Source organism: Vitis riparia, chromosome 2 (assembly GCF_004353265.1).
Source record: "Vitis riparia cultivar Riparia Gloire de Montpellier isolate 1030 chromosome 2, EGFV_Vit.rip_1.0, whole genome shotgun sequence".
Lineage (NCBI taxonomy): Eukaryota > Viridiplantae > Streptophyta > Magnoliopsida > Vitales > Vitaceae > Vitis > Vitis riparia.
Genome location: NC_048432.1, coordinates 10,283,927 through 10,303,165, shown reverse-complemented (window position 1 = coordinate 10,303,165; position 19,239 = coordinate 10,283,927). Strand labels below are relative to the sequence as shown.

At 33.8% G+C, this 19,239-nt stretch overlaps 1 protein-coding gene across 1 annotated transcript; it reads right to left on the bottom strand.

Moving 5' to 3' along the window:
* Nucleotides 1–1,762: 1,762 nt before the first annotated feature.
* Nucleotides 1,763–12,314, bottom strand: LOC117932322 (syntaxin-22-like). The gene is made up of 7 exons (XM_034853525.1): nt 11,981–12,314; nt 4,569–4,662; nt 4,095–4,234; nt 3,813–3,887; nt 2,552–2,709; nt 2,366–2,466; nt 1,763–1,996 (listed from the first exon to the last, which is right to left on the bottom strand). Exons 1-7 carry the CDS (start codon nt 12,169–12,171, stop codon nt 1,931–1,933), a joined length of 825 nt encoding a protein of 274 aa, XP_034709416.1. The 5' UTR covers nt 12,172–12,314; the 3' UTR covers nt 1,763–1,930.
* Between the last annotated feature and the right edge of the window lie 6,925 nt (nt 12,315–19,239).

Below are 19,239 nucleotides of genomic sequence, written 5' to 3'. Positions count from 1 at the left end.
CTAATCTTGTAAGCTAGCCCCCAATTCTTTCTGCTCTCATGAAATCAAGGTACCTCTCATTCTCTGCACTAGACAGCATTTTTCTCTTTGCATTCATTCTTATATTTAATTTGACTTTGGTGGATTGCAAGGATTTGTTAGCATTGATATTTGATAATTATTTCCGCAGGTTTAGAGGTGGAGACTTGGATGGTTTGTGAGAATTTCAAGATGATAGTGTTTCTTTTTTTAAGTATTTTTAGTGAAAATATTTTCTCTAAATAACAAATAGAAATTATGTTAAGGAATACTAACAAATAGTAATGAAGATGTTTTATAATATAAGTATGTTAGGAAATATAAGATGATAGTATAAAATTATGAGTTTCATAAAAGAAGTTCAAAATTTTCTCTAGGTTTTGTTGTATTGTAATGTTACTATCTTTATTATATAAATATAATATATTTTGGTTATACTTGTATTTTATGACAAAGTAATAACATTAGAGATACTTTTTATACCTCATCGACATCGAACAGGTATTAATATCATCCACTTTATGCATTAAAAGAAAAAATAGATATAAAAATTAAGATAAAACATTGTACAAAAGAAAAAATGGGAAAAAATATAAAATTATATGATTTTTTAAAATTATTTAATTATAAAGAGCTAAAGATGATTAAGCATTTTATATCATTTTCTAATTCTTTTAGACTATCAAACAAAAAATTAGATATTTCTTCTTCCTCAAACTCTATACAAAAACATGATGTATCAATTTAAAATTAGAAAATGTAAATAAAAAAAATCATCATTCTTCTTACATAATTATGAAACTTGTATTTTTTTTTAAAAGAAAAATAAAAATGTTCAAGAAAACACATTAGATGTTTTGATTTAGCTTAAAAATTAGATCTTGATTACAGCTAATGTAAGGGCCACATGATTTAAGAGTCTTGAAAAAAAAAAATCTATACGCTTTGAGGTGGAATTTTGGCTTATTATTTTGCTAAACGATCTTTCAGGGAAATTTCCTTTCCTTCTTGTCTTGTTCTTCACAATAAATGGGGTGAACTGGCTAATGGTATTTTTTAAAACATTTCACAAAATTTAATGTATGAATGTAAATAATGAAAATAAAGAGTTGAAAAGGTTTCAATACGAGCCCTTGGGAAGTTCGATGGAAGGACGCGTGGCGTGAAGGTGTCAACTTGATCCCGCCAATATGTGTCCGTTGCAGCAAATGTAGAACGGTGATGCTTCTATAAATGGACAAAGCCACCGTCCATAAGGCCATGGGGTCTTCTTAATGATATCATTGTTCCCAATTTTCGACCCCCGCCTCTTAAATAACATAAAAAATTAAAGCTACTTGGGTTCCTTTTTTATTGTCGAATAAAATGATTTACCACATTTCTTTAAGAGGATTCTTAACTATCTGGAGAACATCCAAATAGTTATAATAATAAATAAAAATCTATTGTTCCAAGTAATTCACCCAATCCATTTCTATTAGACGTCTATTTCCAGACACTAACCCTACTGGCATCATCTAGAACAATGAATCCGCCGCATACCTCATACCCCAAGGGAACATATTCAAATGGTAGCAATGAAACACAAAGAATTATAATTTTTTATTAATAAAAATAAAAGAAACATTACACAACCAGACCCATATACCCTCAAAACAGCAACTTACAGTAAGATGAGAACAGATATCAACCACAACTCACAACCACCCCACCCCACCCCACCCAACCCCCCTCAAATAAAAACAACCAGATACCAACACTATATACTCCCTTGAAATTGAAGCCAAGTTTCAGTCCCTCATCATGCATGTCTCGTAAAACATCAAAACCAAAGAAATTAACAAAGAGACCACACCTTGTTGCCAAGCAGATTACAGGTCTGCTCTATGATTGGACTCTGAGAATTTTCTGATTAAGCTGCAATTACGATGATCACAATGAGGAGGATGATCCCAAATATCACCAACAGCAAGCAGGTCTGCAGGAAAAGGAAATGATATGTCAGGATTCATTTATTTTAGTGGAAATATAAAGGTTGGAGATGATAGATGAAGATGGCAGATTTATCTCTGTTAAACACGAGTCTCTTAATTGATAAACTAAGCCAACTGAATCATTGCATGTTGACCTAAAAGAGTAGGCACCAGTCTTTCTGAGAGATCAAATTCACCCCATTAATCATCCACCTTGTATTTCTTAATATATTCATGTGGTTTTCAATTTTTAGCATGAGTCTATTACAGGACCATTTAACTGGTCCTACCACAGAAATGACCTGCAGTTAAAAAGTGCCTCCTGTTGTGAAGTTATGCTTTTTAAGAAAAAGAATTAAAGAGTTCAAGATTACCAGAGATGAATTTGATCGTTGGGTCTTTGATGCTTTTGCAAGTTGGGATTTTGCCTGTGCTGTTGCAGCCTGGGCACCATCAATGTTGGAGCCAATATCATCTGAAAAGAGAAATTGAAATGAGAGTCAGCAGCCTGAATCAGAAAGGGAATAGCGAACTCTAGACAAGACAGTCAGATGAGTTACCAATCATAACTCCTTGCTCATGGACCAGCACAGCAAGATCTTTGAAAATCTCATTCACCTCGCCAATTTGGTGCTGGATTTCTTGTATTCCCTGCTCCCTTTCTTCAATGATAGCCTCATTGAAGACAATCTCATTGTCCAACAACAAGACCTCCTGTCTGCAGCACAAATCATCTAATAGTTTAGGGGAGAGAGCATATTAGAAGAACCTATTCTTAATGCCTAGAAATGATATAATGTAGGGCATGTGCCCAGTTTTGTTCAAATGGATAAGATGTAAGGCAGGCCCTAGTCAAGGGTAGGCCCATTCACCCCTGTTCTACAATGAAATCAAAACCATCAAATTGAGGTTTTGTTCAGAATTTTGACACTCCATTAGTAAACACAAATTAATGTATCTTCAGAAAAGGGAGGGTAGTGGTCCCACTTTTGAGTTTCATTCTAATTCTAGCCGTTTTGAGGTGTCCGCCAGTTTTCACCTTTTTCCCTATGGAGTTTTTAAGAATTTGATTAAATTTTGGAAAATTATCTAATCTATAGCTCCACATACTGTCTGGCACTAGAGACAAAATGCAGGCCGAAAGAATGAAACCTAATATAATGGAGATCCTTCCTATTAACATGAGACCCAGCAAGATTTTCCTGATCATATTGTAAAAGTAAGATCACTTTTTGATGGGGTTAGACCAAGGAGAGAGGATTGCCAGTTGATGGCAAAGTCTTCGATATATGGGCTTCTTGTTTAGCCCTTAGTTTTTTAGTTTCACATCACTGATTCTAATTGTAAGATGTCTTATAGAAGAAGGGAGACCATGTTATTATCCAACTGGGAGCTTACACATCATCAACTTTAACATGCATATCTCAATAGAAGCATCACCATATAGATAGCAAGCATGGACCTATATATGAGATAACAAATGGTTTTTTCTGTTTTTTTTTTTTTTTTTTTTTTTTTGATCAGAAGAGATAACAAATGGTTTTTGGCAATTAAAAAATCCATGCTGACAGATCTGGAATAAAAACCTTGCTGGTCAGAAAACTAATGAAAAAAAATTTAACCAGAAGTTCTTAACACCCTTATTGGTGTATGAAGTAGTTGTAGTATGCAGTCCCTTCCTAAAAATATTTCCTGATATATCCTAATAAACTTTTGTAAACAACAGTCGCTTTAAAAAAAAAATAAAATTAAGAACACCAAAAAAAGAAAAGGGTACCAATCCATGAGTGGAGTAAACATCACAGAACAATATGAATTCACCTTCTAGATTCCACAAGAAGAGCACGCTGTTCAGGACTCTTATCTGGACCTACATCTATCTCACTTGCCGTATAGCTGCAGATCAAACCAATAATATGAGCACAAGACAGAAATGCAAGTTTGAAATTGTAGACAAGTATAATGCACTCAGAACCACTAAAATGATATCACTGCATTGAAAGAATCAGGCAGATTTTGTAAGACTCAACATTTGGTGATTAAAATTGACAGCTAATATGTTGTGCACAAAAACTAACTACAAATAAGACTTACAATAATTACCTGGAAGGAAGAACTGACTGGGGAACAAAAGGAGTATATGCCGTTTCCCTTTCTGCTGCCAGCCGTTGAGCCTTCTGAAACTCTTTTAAAACTGCTTGAAAATCTTTTGCCAGTTTAGCATCTGCAATCTTCTTGCTGGCCTGCAGTTAGATGGAGAATGTTCAAGGCAATTACACCCCTCAAAAAAGATCACAGCACTGGAAGCATCCTCTTCTGTTTCCTTTTTCTAACATATCCAAAAGTTGAAAATATTTGCTCCAGAAAACTTCAGCAGAAACTCTTATTAAAAAATGGTTTATGCAAAAAAATCTCCATAGACAATCATGTTGTTTTTGAAACTAAAGTCGGTACCATAGATGCCTCTTGGATGGAATTGATAAGTTTGCCACAATTGCTGAGTACAAACAAATAGTAAGAAAGGGAGAGAGAAATTCTTGCAAAATCAATAGTATCGTATCATGAAAGCAAACTTACACTAACTTCTGCACGATGATCTGTTTCGCTAGCTTGCTTAAGTTTAGCAGATGTATCCTTGACTAACTGCCCAATATGTAGCCTCGTCTTGTGCCTGCCAGATCAGTAGAACTAATATGAGAATCACAAGAGGTTAAAAAAAAAAAAAAAATTATCATGCAATCTTCTTGTTGAAATTGTTCAAAAAGAAATGCAAATAAAAGGTAATAAAGTATATATTTACAAGAGCACTAAACTGACCCCAGCCTCTCCTAATTGCCCTACACTACCCCATCTGAATGCCCCTCTTGCCTCCTCAATAACCCAATTCCTGGTTTCTACCAGACACTCAATAAGCATGACTCTCTTCAGGCTACTATCCTTGTCAGCAAACTTCTGTTAGCATTTTCCCAAGAATGCTTTATCTATCTCCATATTCCTGGCTCCCAGCCCAACCCTTGCTTTTGGCCCACAAAGCACCTTTAAGCTTCCTACGTAAGCCTTCCTCTCTCTCCCAAGCCCACCCCAAATGAATCCCTTTGCAGCTTCACAATCTTCCTTGAAACTAACCTAAAGCACACAAAGTAAACATGGAATATTTAAGAGTACTAGCTGTAACTCAGAATTTAGGTGATTCCAACTCCTTTAGACAGATATCACATTTACAAATAGATAAGACATTTTTCCAGTCTCTCCACAATCAGATCCCAAATTGATTTTGCTTTAAAGAAAGCTCCCAATGGAAGACCTAATCACATTGATGGCACTGAGCCCAACTTACAGTAGAACTCAGAAGCCAACCCATCAACATCCTCCTCTTCCCTACCCACAGGAAATAACTCATTTTTCTCCATGTTAACCCTCAAACCTGACAATGATTCAGAACAAATACGGATACAATAACAAATGTCAATTGACTTGCCTCAGCACATGGAATATGAAAAACAAATCCGCCCTAAGGCCCTTCAAACCCACCCTAAACCATCAATATCCCACTAAAACCCTCCCATCACAATCATGAAAGTAGGCAATGGATCACCTTGACTAATCCTCTTGATCTATGAAACAACCTAGTCAACACCCCTTAACAATTATTACTAACCCTGCCCACCCATTTATTCCCAAAACACATCCTCCCATATACACAACAAAGAAGCTCCCAAATGTTACATGGTCACAAGCTTCTCAAGATAAGATTTGCAAATCACCCAATTATGTCTGATAGACTGATTTGCAACGAAACCACAAAAAGGATCTGCTGGCCACTACAAAAGCATCCCATACTTCAACCAAAAATCACTATAGTGAAAGGCACACTCAAGTGCTAAAAAATGCACAAGGACAGGAGGCACTTGGCACTGGATCAGGCTATGCTTCTAATCAAGTACCACATGCGGCCAAGGCACACATTAGGTGTGGCTTCTTTAATCTTCTGCTTTTGTTAGAGATAAAATTCATAATAGTTGTGTGTCATAGAAAGCCATAGATGGTTCTCATTTAAAAGAAATTCACATGATTTGAGCCTTTGAATGGCTCTAAGTAGATTGCAAAAATCATAGGTTTCTCTCATTCAAAAGGAACTCATGGTTCCCTATAGAGAAAATGACTGTTCTTTGTCTTGGGTCTCTCTACCCTCGATCGCTCTCTTTTGTGTCAAGTCTTCTTTAAAAAATAAATAAATATTTCCGTATCATCTCACTCTTTTATCACTATTTTTATTTCTCTTTCTTGAAGAAGAAGACGAAGAAACCCAATGGGCAGAACTCTCTCTCAATCAAAGAAGTTAGGGGCTGGAAAAGTAAACAATACAAACCCCAACTATTTTATCCTTTCTCATCAACACAACAGACACACTCTCTCTGTGTGACAAGCAAACAATCTCTCCCTATCTTTGACACTGTTAGGCTGCCAGCATGGGTATCATTTAGGAGTTTCATGAGGTACACTTAGGCACCTTTTTTTCTGCATTGATTTTTCCCAAATTGCTTGCTGAAATTACTTATAGGACCCTTCCTAATAATTACTTTGCATAGAAATCAAAGCTTCACATATTTGTTATTAATTATGATTGGAATTTTTTTTTATGCTTGGAACTAGGAATTTCAGATCTATTAGGTGTAATAGTATTGCTATGTGGATGACCATTTATACATTGTGTATTATAATGGTTGAGCCCAAATATTGAACAGTGATACAAGAAAAATGTCATCATATTTAGTCATTTTTTTATGGGTACAAATTTACAAACTTTATACGGTCTATCAAAGAGAAAAAATTTACAAATTTTATATAAATTGCATGTTAAACTCTATATCTTGCATTGATCAATTGGGTTGTATCTATGCTACAGAAAACCTTCACACATTTTACAACTAGTCTTCCAAAACTTATTTCTATCATTAGACCATCACCCAAACGCCAAAGGCCCTAAATTATTCATTGTCCAGAAATTCCAGCAACTTTTTTTCCCCCCCAAAAGCCTAACCTCTATTAACCTCCAAAAATTAGCCTTAAACCTTAATAATTGGCTTCCATCTTCAAGAACTACAGAATGCCAGAATCATAAGCTCATCCTAGACCTTGACCCACCAATAGAGATTGAGTGCGGTGTCCCACATCAAGAAGTTATGAACAAGAATTAGGTCTCTGTTTTTGTTAAGGTCTTCCGCTTACATACAAAACAAACTAGAGCACACCGGAAAGAGAGTTTAATGTCACGGACTTAATCGTTTCTTAAGCTCGTGCGGCACTTAGACAAGTCAAGACATTTGATCTTGCTAAGTCAGCCTTACTCCCAACGCTTAGCTTGCTAGGCTAAGATGCTCAAGACTCATAAGCTTGAGAAGGCGTAGTAGGCGACTCTTAAAGAATGGAAGCTTTATTGCTTTCAAAGGAAGTTTTACAATGCTTGGAAGCTCACTTTCTTGGTTAGGAAGTGATTTGGGTGGTGTCTTGGCCAAATGAGGGTCTCACCTATTTATAGGCACCAATGGAACTCTCTAGAACCTTGGAGGGTTCCTTACAAATCAAGAATATTCTAGAACTCCCTACACTAATCTATGTACAACCTTATGTACAAGAATATACAAGAAATCTCTAGAATTCTCTAGAAAGCCCTGGACTCCTCTCATGCCTTCCACCATAGTGTAGAGATGTGTGGACTTCTCTAGACATCTCTAGAACCTTCCATACTCTTCCCACTAATGGCTTAGTGTAGATGGCTCTAGGAGTCTCCAGAAGCTTCCTGGGCTCTATATAAGCCCATAGGGAGGGTCATTTGAAGCATCCTGTGACATTAAGCTCAGCTTTCTAGTGGATCATCCAAGCATTCAAAAGTAAAAAGCATAAAATACAAAACTACAAAAGGGAAAGGGCAAGCTGTGCAGCTTTCAAAGAGGGTGTGATGTTACCTATATGGGTTAGCACATGCCAAGAAATTTACTGATCCATCCTAGCATTGGTTGATTTTTCCCAGTTAAACATGCATGGATATTTGCTTTTAAGTTAGGAAAAGGAGGACCAATCAAGGGCCAGGTCGGTTTTGTGCTCATACATTAGGTAAACCAACCCAACCAGACAACCAATTTCAAACTAGGAATACCAAACAAACACACAAAATAAATAAAACAGACACACATGAATATATGATAGTTAAACCTTTTTTTTTTTTTTTTTTAATTTTAGATGGGCGACCATTCAACTATATTTTTATGTCATTAACCTAATTTATAAGATGGATTCCCATAGAGACTTTGTCTCTCCTTTAACTTATCACACACTGGATAATTTTGAATGAAAAAGAAAAAGGAAAAATAGCACTTACAACTCCCTATCAGCACTAACTGAGCCTCATTTGGATGGGTTTGATTCAGTCCTACATAAGCATCCTTTTCTAAGATAAGAAACTTAAAACCTGACAAGTTGATATAAACCTGCTAAGGCGAGTTATACATATACTATACCATAAAATTCATTAATCTTATATATCTAGTCTCCAAAATCCTAATAAATTCAGAGAAGCATTGCTCAAGCTGGAAGATGTTCATCCATGAGATTCTAAACTTTTAATAAGTTGCTTTGAGTCTCTTACAACAATCACTAAGGATAATTTCTCATCAATTCATCAAACCCAAGCCCTGAACTTAACATAGATTCAGGCCTACTATTACCACTTGACCTATGTGACCCTATAAAAACTCCAACCGAAAAAAATTGCTATTAAGCAAGATATTAGAATTGTTCATTTTGTATCTTTATTAGTTAATTTGGTGTTCTTAATTACTGATTTTTTTTATTTTTTATTTTTTTCTGATAAGCAACAGAAAGTGGATTGTCAAGTCTTCCTATCTTTTTTATGTCTTTGTTCTTAATCCCTAAAAAGGTGAGTCTAAGATTGAAGCAGACCCAGAGGAACTTCCTTTTGGGGTTGGGCTGGATCAGTGAAAAAGCTTCCTCTGGTTAATTGGTCCATAGTTTTCTGAAATAAAAAGAATGGGGGCCTTGGTATTAGGAATCTCTCTTCTCTTAACAAGGCGCTCCTTGGCAAATGGTGCAGGAGATTTGCATATGAAAGTGAGTCCCTTTGGAAAAATGTTACTGCACAAAAATTTGGGGAAGAAGAAGAGGGATGGTGCACAAAGACAGTGAGGGATGATCATGGGTTGGCTGTGTGGAAGGCTATTAGAAATGGGTGAATCCTTTGTTAGTAGAACACACTTCATTCTTGGTAACAGAAGAAGGGTCAAATTTTGGAAAGATAGATGATGTGGTGACTCATCTTTGGAAGTGTCCTTTCCATCTCTATACTCTCTAGCCTGTGATAAAGACTTGAGTACTAGAGGTGTGGGAACAAGGAGGAGAGGGGTTGGTAGAGGCCCTGCTTCTTGAGGCATTTTCATGATTGGGAAATTGAAGGAGTAATGACTTTTCTGCAGACCCTACAGAAGAGCTCAATTAGGAGTGAGGAAGAGGACAAATTGATGTGGAAAGAGTTCAACAGTGTTGTGTTTTCAGTGAAATCTTTCTACCATATTTTTGTTCGAGAAAGGAGTGAGTGTTTCCTCTCAAGTAATGTTTGGAACTCATGGATGCCTGTAAAAAAGAGTTTCTTTGCATGGGAAGCAACTTGGGAGAGGATTTTACAATTGGTCAGCTTAACAGGAGCAGATGGGTAATGGCTAATTGTTGCCTTGTGTGCAAAAATGAGGAAGAATTGATTGATCATCTACTTCTCCATTGGCCTAAAGCTAGTATCCATGGCATTTGGTTTTCCCATTTTTTGGTGTGGCTTGGGTGATGTGGTCCATAGAAAGAGATAATCTTTTGAGTTGACACGACTCTTTCATGGGGAAAAAAGGGAAAAAAATTTGGAGGGCCGCTCCTTTGTTGTGGAAGGAAATAAGCAGGAGGTTGTTGAAGATTTGCAACAGTCTAATCAGAAAATCAAAGCCTGTTTCTTGAATACTTTTTAGGAATAGATTAGAGTGTCCATAGATGATCATTCCTTGTCCATGATTGACTTTGTTGATTGGTTTAGCTTAATCTAAGGAGAGGGAGGTTCATTTTTGTGTTTCCTTTCCTTTTTCAGGATGTCTTATGTGGATGTTATATGTATACACTATACACGGTGTATACATTGATACACCTTTACTTAGGCATTTCTAATATATTTCACTTTTTGCCTATAAAAAAAATAGAGTAAGCAGGAGAAAATATATAAATGAAAAAAGCCATATACCAAAATACACAGGTTGTGCATCACAAAAGGCGTAGCCATAACAAGGGAAAATACAAAAAACTGCTCCATTCCTCAACTAGACCCCCCCCAATCTACAAAATTGAATTAAGTGTATACTAGTGTGCCTAATGTTTTATGCTCAATGGTCCCTTTCCAAGTGGAACCAATAGATTTGACTAATAAAATCATGTAAGAAGCTCCTTTTCATAGTAATCCCCATTATCCAAGGGAGTGTTTTTTAAGACATTGTGGACCCAGTGCTATACCCCTTTTTGCTACCAAATCATAGATCATCCTGAGAAGATGAAAGCAAATGAGCTGACAATATTCATATCCCATCCTCCATTCCTCCTCATAGACAGGTGCAACCTCTGTTGAATTTGCAATACTCTAGTAAAATATATGTACCAAAGCCAATCCTTCCTCTAGATTATTGTTTTGGTCATAGTTTTAAAAGGTGCAAGGCCTACTTAGGGTGCAAAAGTCTCCTAGAGCTGAGGTGCAAGACGCAACACAAGGTACATGCTTGAGTGAAATGAAACCAAACCTATGACACATATCGATTTTATCAAATATGAACTAAAAACTAATTCAATCAATAAAAAATTTAAGAATCTAAACTCTTAAAGGAAACATTTAACAAAAATATATATATAAATTTCAATATACCATTAGAAATTTTAAAAATAAAAATGTTTAAAAAGGAAAATTAAAGTAGAAGAGGCATGCCTCTTCAACAAGGCACATGTCTTGGCAAGCAAAGCCGTTGGGGAGTGGTTGCACCTTGGACCTCAGCACGCTTTAAGCGTGCCTTTTAAAACTATGGTTTTGGTCATCTTTACCTTTAAATGATGTATGCAAACTTGGTAAAACAAAAATTTTGATGGACTGTTCAAATTTAAGTAAGCTGAATTTGATTTATTAACATAGGGAAATTTTTAAGGTCACTCTTGAACAGTTACCTAACAAACAAAGAACCATTTTCCTTTCAGATCGTAACTGTTGGTCGTCTCCTTTCAACTGAGGAAATTCCAACTCCCCTTCAGTGATGATGACTTCAGAAAGCTTAGGGGAAAACGAATTTTAATTATATTTTTAAGATAATAACTTGTAGCACTTAGTTCTCAACAAAACCAACTCAACCAACTATTCATCCAACCTACGGAAAACCCCTTTTCACACCTGACACACTAGCCATACCTTTATTAAGCCCTAATCTCAATTTCCTCGAGCCCCATTTCTCCTAACCTATCCTACAAAACTGGTAACATTGTCGTTAACAGAATCAATGTTTCTAAACTGACTCTGAATTTTTTTATTTTTTTTTCTAACATATTTCTAATGGGTATTATTGATGGAGCATTAGCTTCATAGAAAAAAATTAATAAATACCAGCATTTCAAACACATAGAAATCAGAAGTGAGAGTGGCGGCCGCAGTGCAAACTCAATTCATACCATAAGATATGAGACGACTTAAAGTTCAAACAGACTCTCCTCTTCAGAAAATACACGTCTTAATGCTTGGTCAGTTAACAAATATATTCCAACGATTAACAAAAGAATTCAGAAATGTTAATAAAAAATCAGCTATTGAAGCACCGAAATGCAGCCATTAAGAAACCGCATTAAAACCGATTAACCAAAACCCAATTAAACCAATTCAATCGAACCAAGCCAAGCCTCACAACACTCACAACTTCTCCCGTAGCTCTGACGTGTCCTTGGGGGTTCCAAGCGTATTAACGAGTCGCTGAAAAGTTGAAACCGCGGTGTTGATCTGGAAAATGCCAGAAGCAACGGCCTGCGTCGGATCTTGCTTAGCGTTGATGTAATCTCGCCGGGACTGAGCCAAAGGGCGCCCAGATTCGAGATCCTGAAAGCTCATATCTGCGCGCGCCCTAGAATTTTTCTCGGGAAAATTGGAGAGGATTTTCCGGCAAACCCTAGAAAAATTGGACTAACGAGGGCAGATATCGAGGGCAGAAAAAGAGAATTGGAGGGGATATCGACAGTATGAAAATGAAATCACAATTATTTTTTGTAAACCTTCGGCCTGACCTATATATAATCACGTGATTATATAAATATGTATATAATCGGCTAACTTGCTGCCGGCACGTTGGCTGTCTACAGCGAAATGACACGTAGCGGAATACACGATCGAAAGACATGGTTGGACTTTGCCGTGGGCATTGGTACAATTTACGTGCCTTGATTGACGACAGTGCCATGGATGGGGCATCACGGTCTCTAGACTTAGGCCCACCTTGAACAATTGTGCTCACAAATTAAAAGATGTGGTAAAAAGAGAAGACTAACCATCAATTGTATTGTTGGAAACCATTAATGTAGATGTATGAAAATTTTTAATTTTTTTAATTTTTAAACATTTTAAAATTATAATTTGAAAGAAATTGTAATTTATTAAATTAAATAAAACATTGTTAATATTCTATTAAAAAAAATTCAAATAGATGAATTATTTCATACCCGTGACATGTGAATTTTGTTATGATATAGTCAATTGTAAGGTGTTGTGTCATAAGACTTGGCGTTGCATTTCCAACACATGATTATGACCATTCCTTATTCACTTAAGACTCAACAAATGTTTAATAAAACTAAAAATTAAGTTTTGAAAAGCTTTAGGCTATATTTGGTTTTCTTTGAGGAAAAATGTGAAGGAAATAAAATAGAAAGGAAAAAACGAAAGAAAAGAAAAAACGAAAGAAAATATAAAAAAGGGAAAATTGTGTTTTTAATCTAATTTGGTCTCATAACTATCGAAAGGTCCTTCTATTACCTATAATTAATAGGAAGGATATAAAATAGTAATAGACAAAACTACTCATTTGACTAAGCAATGATAAATTGTTCCAACTCCTTAGGTATTTATAGAGAGAAGTGGGGAAGCTGGTTGACTTTTTCTTTTTGATAGCTAAGGGCGTTTTAGGGAATTTTGAAAGATGATGTCCTTCAACTCAATTTTCACTTCACCAGTAGGTCATGAGCTCAAATAAAAAGGATATGAGGATATGAGGATCTTGAGCCAATTATGAAATTCATCTTACCTCAAAACATAATTCTCCCAATAAACAAAAAAATTTTAAGTCAATAAAATATTTTTATATATTACTTCAAACTCGTTTCACATGTTTTAACCCTTTGATATAAAGATTAAATAATTTGAAATTTGATAATTTTTTAATTAATTTTAATTAAATTTAATTTTCTTTGATATTTTTCATAAAACAACTAAACATAAGAAAATAATCTTTCATAATAATTTTTTTTTTTTAATATTTTCCGAGAACCAAGCATAACCTTAGTGTTGGAAAATAATTACATATTATAAGTGTTGAATTACTAAATGAAAAATATTTAGTATCATCTTAATTTTAAGTATTGAATTTAATTTAAATATTTGATAATAAATACCACTAAAGACTAAAAATAATTTATTTTACAAAATTAACCCTCATTATATGATAAATTTTAAACATTCTTTCTAAATTCCATTTAAAATATATATTAAAATTATTATTCGAATCAAAATATCAAGTGCATTGCAATTTGGTCGACCACTAAATAATTCATTCACAATTTGCTTATGTAAATTAAGCATATATCCCCTAAATTATATAGATGTTGTCAATGTCAAAGCTCATTATTATTGCTTTTAATTATCATTATCGGATATGAAATTATCATTAAATTCATTAAAAAAATGTATTATTAACTATTATTCTTTGAAATAGATATATGTTGTTATACAAGTAACAATAATATTCATTTGATTAAAGAACATCTAACATTTTAGATTAGAGAAATACATAGTTAGGCGATTATATTAATAAATTTGTAACTTTAAATAAATTACCATATTATAGATAAAATACAATAATAATAATGATAATAATAATAATAATAACTGGAAAAAGTGCTTATATTGTACCTCATAATTTTTTTTCTTCTAAAATATATCAATGACAGTTTTTTTTTTTTTTTCAAAAAAAGAGATTTTACAAAAAGAAAGTGTTGAAGGTACTTTGAAGGATGAGGGATTCTAATGGGGAATTAAAATCAAGTTACATTATAATTATTGGGACATTTGAGAAAATATTTTGGGTAACAAAAAAAAAAAAAAGACGAACACTAGGGCATTTTTATTTATAAGATATACGTCATTAGTGAATTATGAGTCCATAGAATGCATGAAAAACCAAGAAAAAATGAATAAACTCTTTAAGGATTAGTGAAGAATCTTATCTAGAGTATGATCTTGTCAGTAGATTGAGGAGAAAACATGAAACTTATCTAAGGGAAAAACAACAACAATGAGAAGAAGAGATTATAAGGGAATTAAGATAATAGCTTAGTAAAGAAAGTTAATAGTGGATTTAATTAAATTAAGTTTAATGTATTTTAAAAAATAATAAAAAGTTTTGAGAAAGAGAAAACCCTTAATTATTGTGTGATAAGATTGGAAAGTTCAAACTCAAGTAACATAGGAAAAAAGATGGAAGATGAGAGAAGATTCCATGTCTAATTGCAAGAGTTAAAAAAAAAAAAAAAATCTAATTGCAAGAGAAAATGAATAAACTCTTTAAGGATTAGTGAAGAATCTTATATACAGTATGATCTTGTTAGTAGATTGAGGAGAAAACATGAAACTTATCTAAGGGAAAAACAACAACAATGAGAAGAAGAGATTATAAGGGAATTAAGATAATAGCTTAGTAAAGAAAGTTAATAGTGGATTTAATTAAATTAAGTTTAATGTATTTTAAAAATAATAAAAAGTTTTGAGAAAGAGAAAACCCTTAATTATTGTGTGATAAGATTGGAAAGTTCAAACTCAAGTAACGTAGAAAAAAAGATGGAAGATGAAAAAAGATTTTGTGCCTAATTCCAGAGTAAGATAAAAAGAAGATGGAAGATGAGAGAAGATTCCATGTCTAATTGCAAAAGTTAAAAAAAAGAAAAAGAAAAAGAAAAAGGGAAGATGAAAGGGGATTCCATGTATAATTTTGCAAGAGTTAAGATAAAAAATAAGTTTATACTTTGATTTGTATGAAATTTTAAGAGGCTTCTCAATTTGTCAAGGCGAACATAGTTATAGAGTTGGATTCTCAAATTTTGGTAGGATGTTCCATTTCCAAACCTTTTCTATCAACATAATTTTAGGGGAAAGGCTTATGGATGTTATTATTAGAAATCAAATTTACTTGTTATTGTGATATTTTGCAAGTGATTTTACATACATGGTTATTGTTTTACCTTTTTTTTTTTTTTTTTTTTGCAATTATGCAAAATTTTAATTGATTTTTAGTGGCAATAACATTAGAGAAAAATTTTGTAATTATCTCTTGATGACACAATTCATGTGAATCAAAGAGAAATATTTGTGAGAAACATTAGAATTATTTGGATTGTGTTTGGAAAATGAAATTTACATTTACTATTGCTATATTAGTTTGAAAATAATGACAATTATTTGCCAAAAATTTTGAAAATGGTTACATGTTTAAAATAATTGTTTTATATTATTAGGCATTCTTATTTTGAGTATGGATTAGACAGTGATATTATGTCACATTCATTTTGTATCCATGGTAGTAAGAAAGTAAAAAAATGGTTTTATGAAATAGAAATAGAAATGAAATGAAAATGAAAAGACCTTGAAGATGACAAAAATGAAAAGAAAAGAAAATGAGAAATGAAAGTACCTTAGAGATGATGAATTAAAAGGGGAACGAGATTTCTAGTGTAAAAGACATTTAAGTTTACCCTAGGAAGCTTAGAATGAGGAGTTTATTTTCGATATAAACGTGTATGCTTTGATGAAAGCCCAGTATTAATAGTGTATTGCTTGATTGTGTGTAAATATTTACATCATATCTACATCTAAATGAAAGACTTATATTAATTGATTGAATAACATCAAATATATGTTTGAATATATTATTAGGGAATATAGTGATTTATTTATTTTATATGATTAAAATAACAAAAATAATAATCCAAATTAATCAATTTTATATGACTGAGGTTTCATTTAATATATATAATGTAAATGAAATATTATATTTTGGTATATGATTGCGTTGTATTCACCTAGAATTTTTAACTCTTTTGGGTACAAGACACCCTATTGAGCAATGTGGAAATGCTCACCCATTTTTTTTCTTTTTTAAATGTGAATATTGTTTATGAGGAATCATAGGAAGATCGATAAGAGTTTACGTGCATTAGGAATTGCATGAGAGATTCAAGTCATGAGTTCCTTGTAAGTAGATTTGTTCACGTCTAGTCCATGTACTTAGGCCATTCATTTGAGGTTGTAGTGCATTACCTTTTAATTGTAGGGATCACTGGTCTTGGCCATTGGGATGAGGTTCCCATGGTGAGTGCATTAGTGTGTATAATTATACAAGATCTACGATGAGTCATGACATAAGGTTATTAGGTAGTCATGACTTGACCAAGCTGCTATGATGTATTGTCTCTCAACTTTGAGAAAATATTGAGATTATGCCAAAGTTAGCAGTGACTTTGACTAGTGAGATCCTAAAGTGATCATATATTTCCTATGAATTGAGTTATTATTGATGGAAGTCGATAACAATAGGTATTCTCAATAAAGTGTTATGACATCTCATGGATTTGAGATAGTGGGTCCCCTTAGGTGATCCTAAGGGCATGTAATCATGAAATCTATGATCATGATAATTCCTTATGTGGAATTTGACATGTGTAATTATGAACTAGGATATGTCAATTCATCACATAATAGGAAGATTTGTAACTCAAGGATGTTAGAGATAATCTTGAAAGAATGATAATTTTCACCTTATTAGATTATAGACACCAATTGGACTATACACAACAGATAGTAGGTCACATACCCAAAATTCTATCTCATTGTAATATACATAGTGTTAGAAAAATTAGGTTAATCCAATCTAATGTAATCACCCTATAGGGGGGTGAATAAGGTGATGGTCTCTTTTTGAAAATTTAAATTGTATGAATGCAAGAGGCAATTATATGTAAATATATTGATGCGACTCATGGTAGCTTAGCTTTAAAGGCGTATCAACAAAATTTATACCTTAAATACTATTACTAAAGTAGCCAAGCTACTATAGCATAGTGGTTCTAGGATCGTTCACTGGGAAGGGTTTTCGCAAACACAAGTGATATTCAAATTAGGAAAATAGGTGATTTTCTTATGGATGTTAGCTTTAAAAGAAGATGTAAATATTTTAGAAAGATTTAAACTAATTTAAGCTAACATTAAAGACTAAAATGAAAGGGTGTAAAAACAAGTTTCTCAAAGATAGGATAGCTATGCTCTGGCTCTTATGCAAATTGGAAATCTCAGGATAGGCTCCTCGCGTTGGGGTTGCAACTATGGTGATGCTTGCTTCCCGAACCGGTATGGATTTAGCAAATCAAGTTTTAATCCTTTAAAATGGCAAAACAGATGGTAGTGAATTTTATCAATGGTTATTCACCTTAGACTTCCTTTGAATGACTCGTAAAAGATAACTAATGGTCTAAAGCCAAAAGCTTACCAAATATTGGCAACTCAAAGTCATTCCAGGTGATAAACTCACCTTTCAATGGCCATTGAAATTGGTTTTAATGGATTAATGCAAAACTTGGAATTGAAAACCTCACCTTCCAATAGCTCGTAGGAGATAACTAATGGATAGAAATCCAAAAGCTTATCAAGTATTGGCCGTTGGAAGTTGTCCAAAGGAAATAAAAACCAAACTTTACATTAATGAACCATTAATGAAAAACGACTACCTTACCTTCCGGGTGCGAGAAATTTCTATGGGATTGCATCCAAGTCATCACATAACATCCATACTTTGAGAAACTTAAAGGTTTTAGCCAATCATCTTCTGAGGAAAAGTCCTCAGAGGCTGTTTGGCTACTAAGAAAATAGAAATGAGGAAGAAGAGGAGAAGAGAGAAAAAAAAGAGCTTTATATATTTCTAATTTTTGTACAGAGGATCGATCCCCCAACCATCCATTCCAATCCAATTTCGTTTGGAGGTGTTGTGCACCTCTATATATAGCAAAATTACAAGATAAAGCCTTATGATGGCTGAATACAAGGTTACAAAAGGAATTTACATGAGAAAATATCAAGCTAAAAATATCTGGGAAGTCGGTGGTGCGTGCGTGGAGAAACAAAGGAGATTTGGCATTCTCGCAATGTGAATTTCTCCTTGCGAAAATTTCGCATCGTGAGGAAAATCCCCTTGCGAAATTTCGCAAGGAGAAATTCACCTTGCGAAATTCCCGCAAGGTTTGATGCAGTTGTCTTCCGAAGGCCATATCTTCCTCATTTCAGCTCCAAATTGTACACGGTTTGAAGCATTGGATTCTTGACTTCCTGAGCTTTGAAATGGTATATAGAATGTAGAAAATAGACTTCGGAAAGTGCCCCAAAAGTGCGAAAGAAGACTGTAGCTGTTGTCCTCTGTTTTCTTCACTTTGCTTGTTTTTCCTCTTTGCATTCTCTTTGCTTGTGCTCGTGTTTCCACTTGAAATTCAAGCCTGTAAACTTCCAAAATCCTTGATTTAACTTGTCCAATTAGCTCCTCCATCATTTGGCATGCTTGAATTGATTCATAAGCTGATAAAAACATGTAAACTTGCCACAAAATGGTTAAAACCAATTACTAAGGACCTTAATGAATTAATTGGGTTAAATGAATATGATTACTACACAAAGGTGCTTAAAACTATTATAATTAGGTCTACAAAATAGCACTTTTTGGTAGTAATCATATATAATAAAACAATATAAAAACAATTGCATATAAAGTAAAAGAGTAGGGAAGAGAGAATGTAAATACAATATTTTTATAGTGGTTCGGCACAACTCGGCCTACATCCACTCTCTAGCTTCCATCCCAAGCTTGAGGTTCCA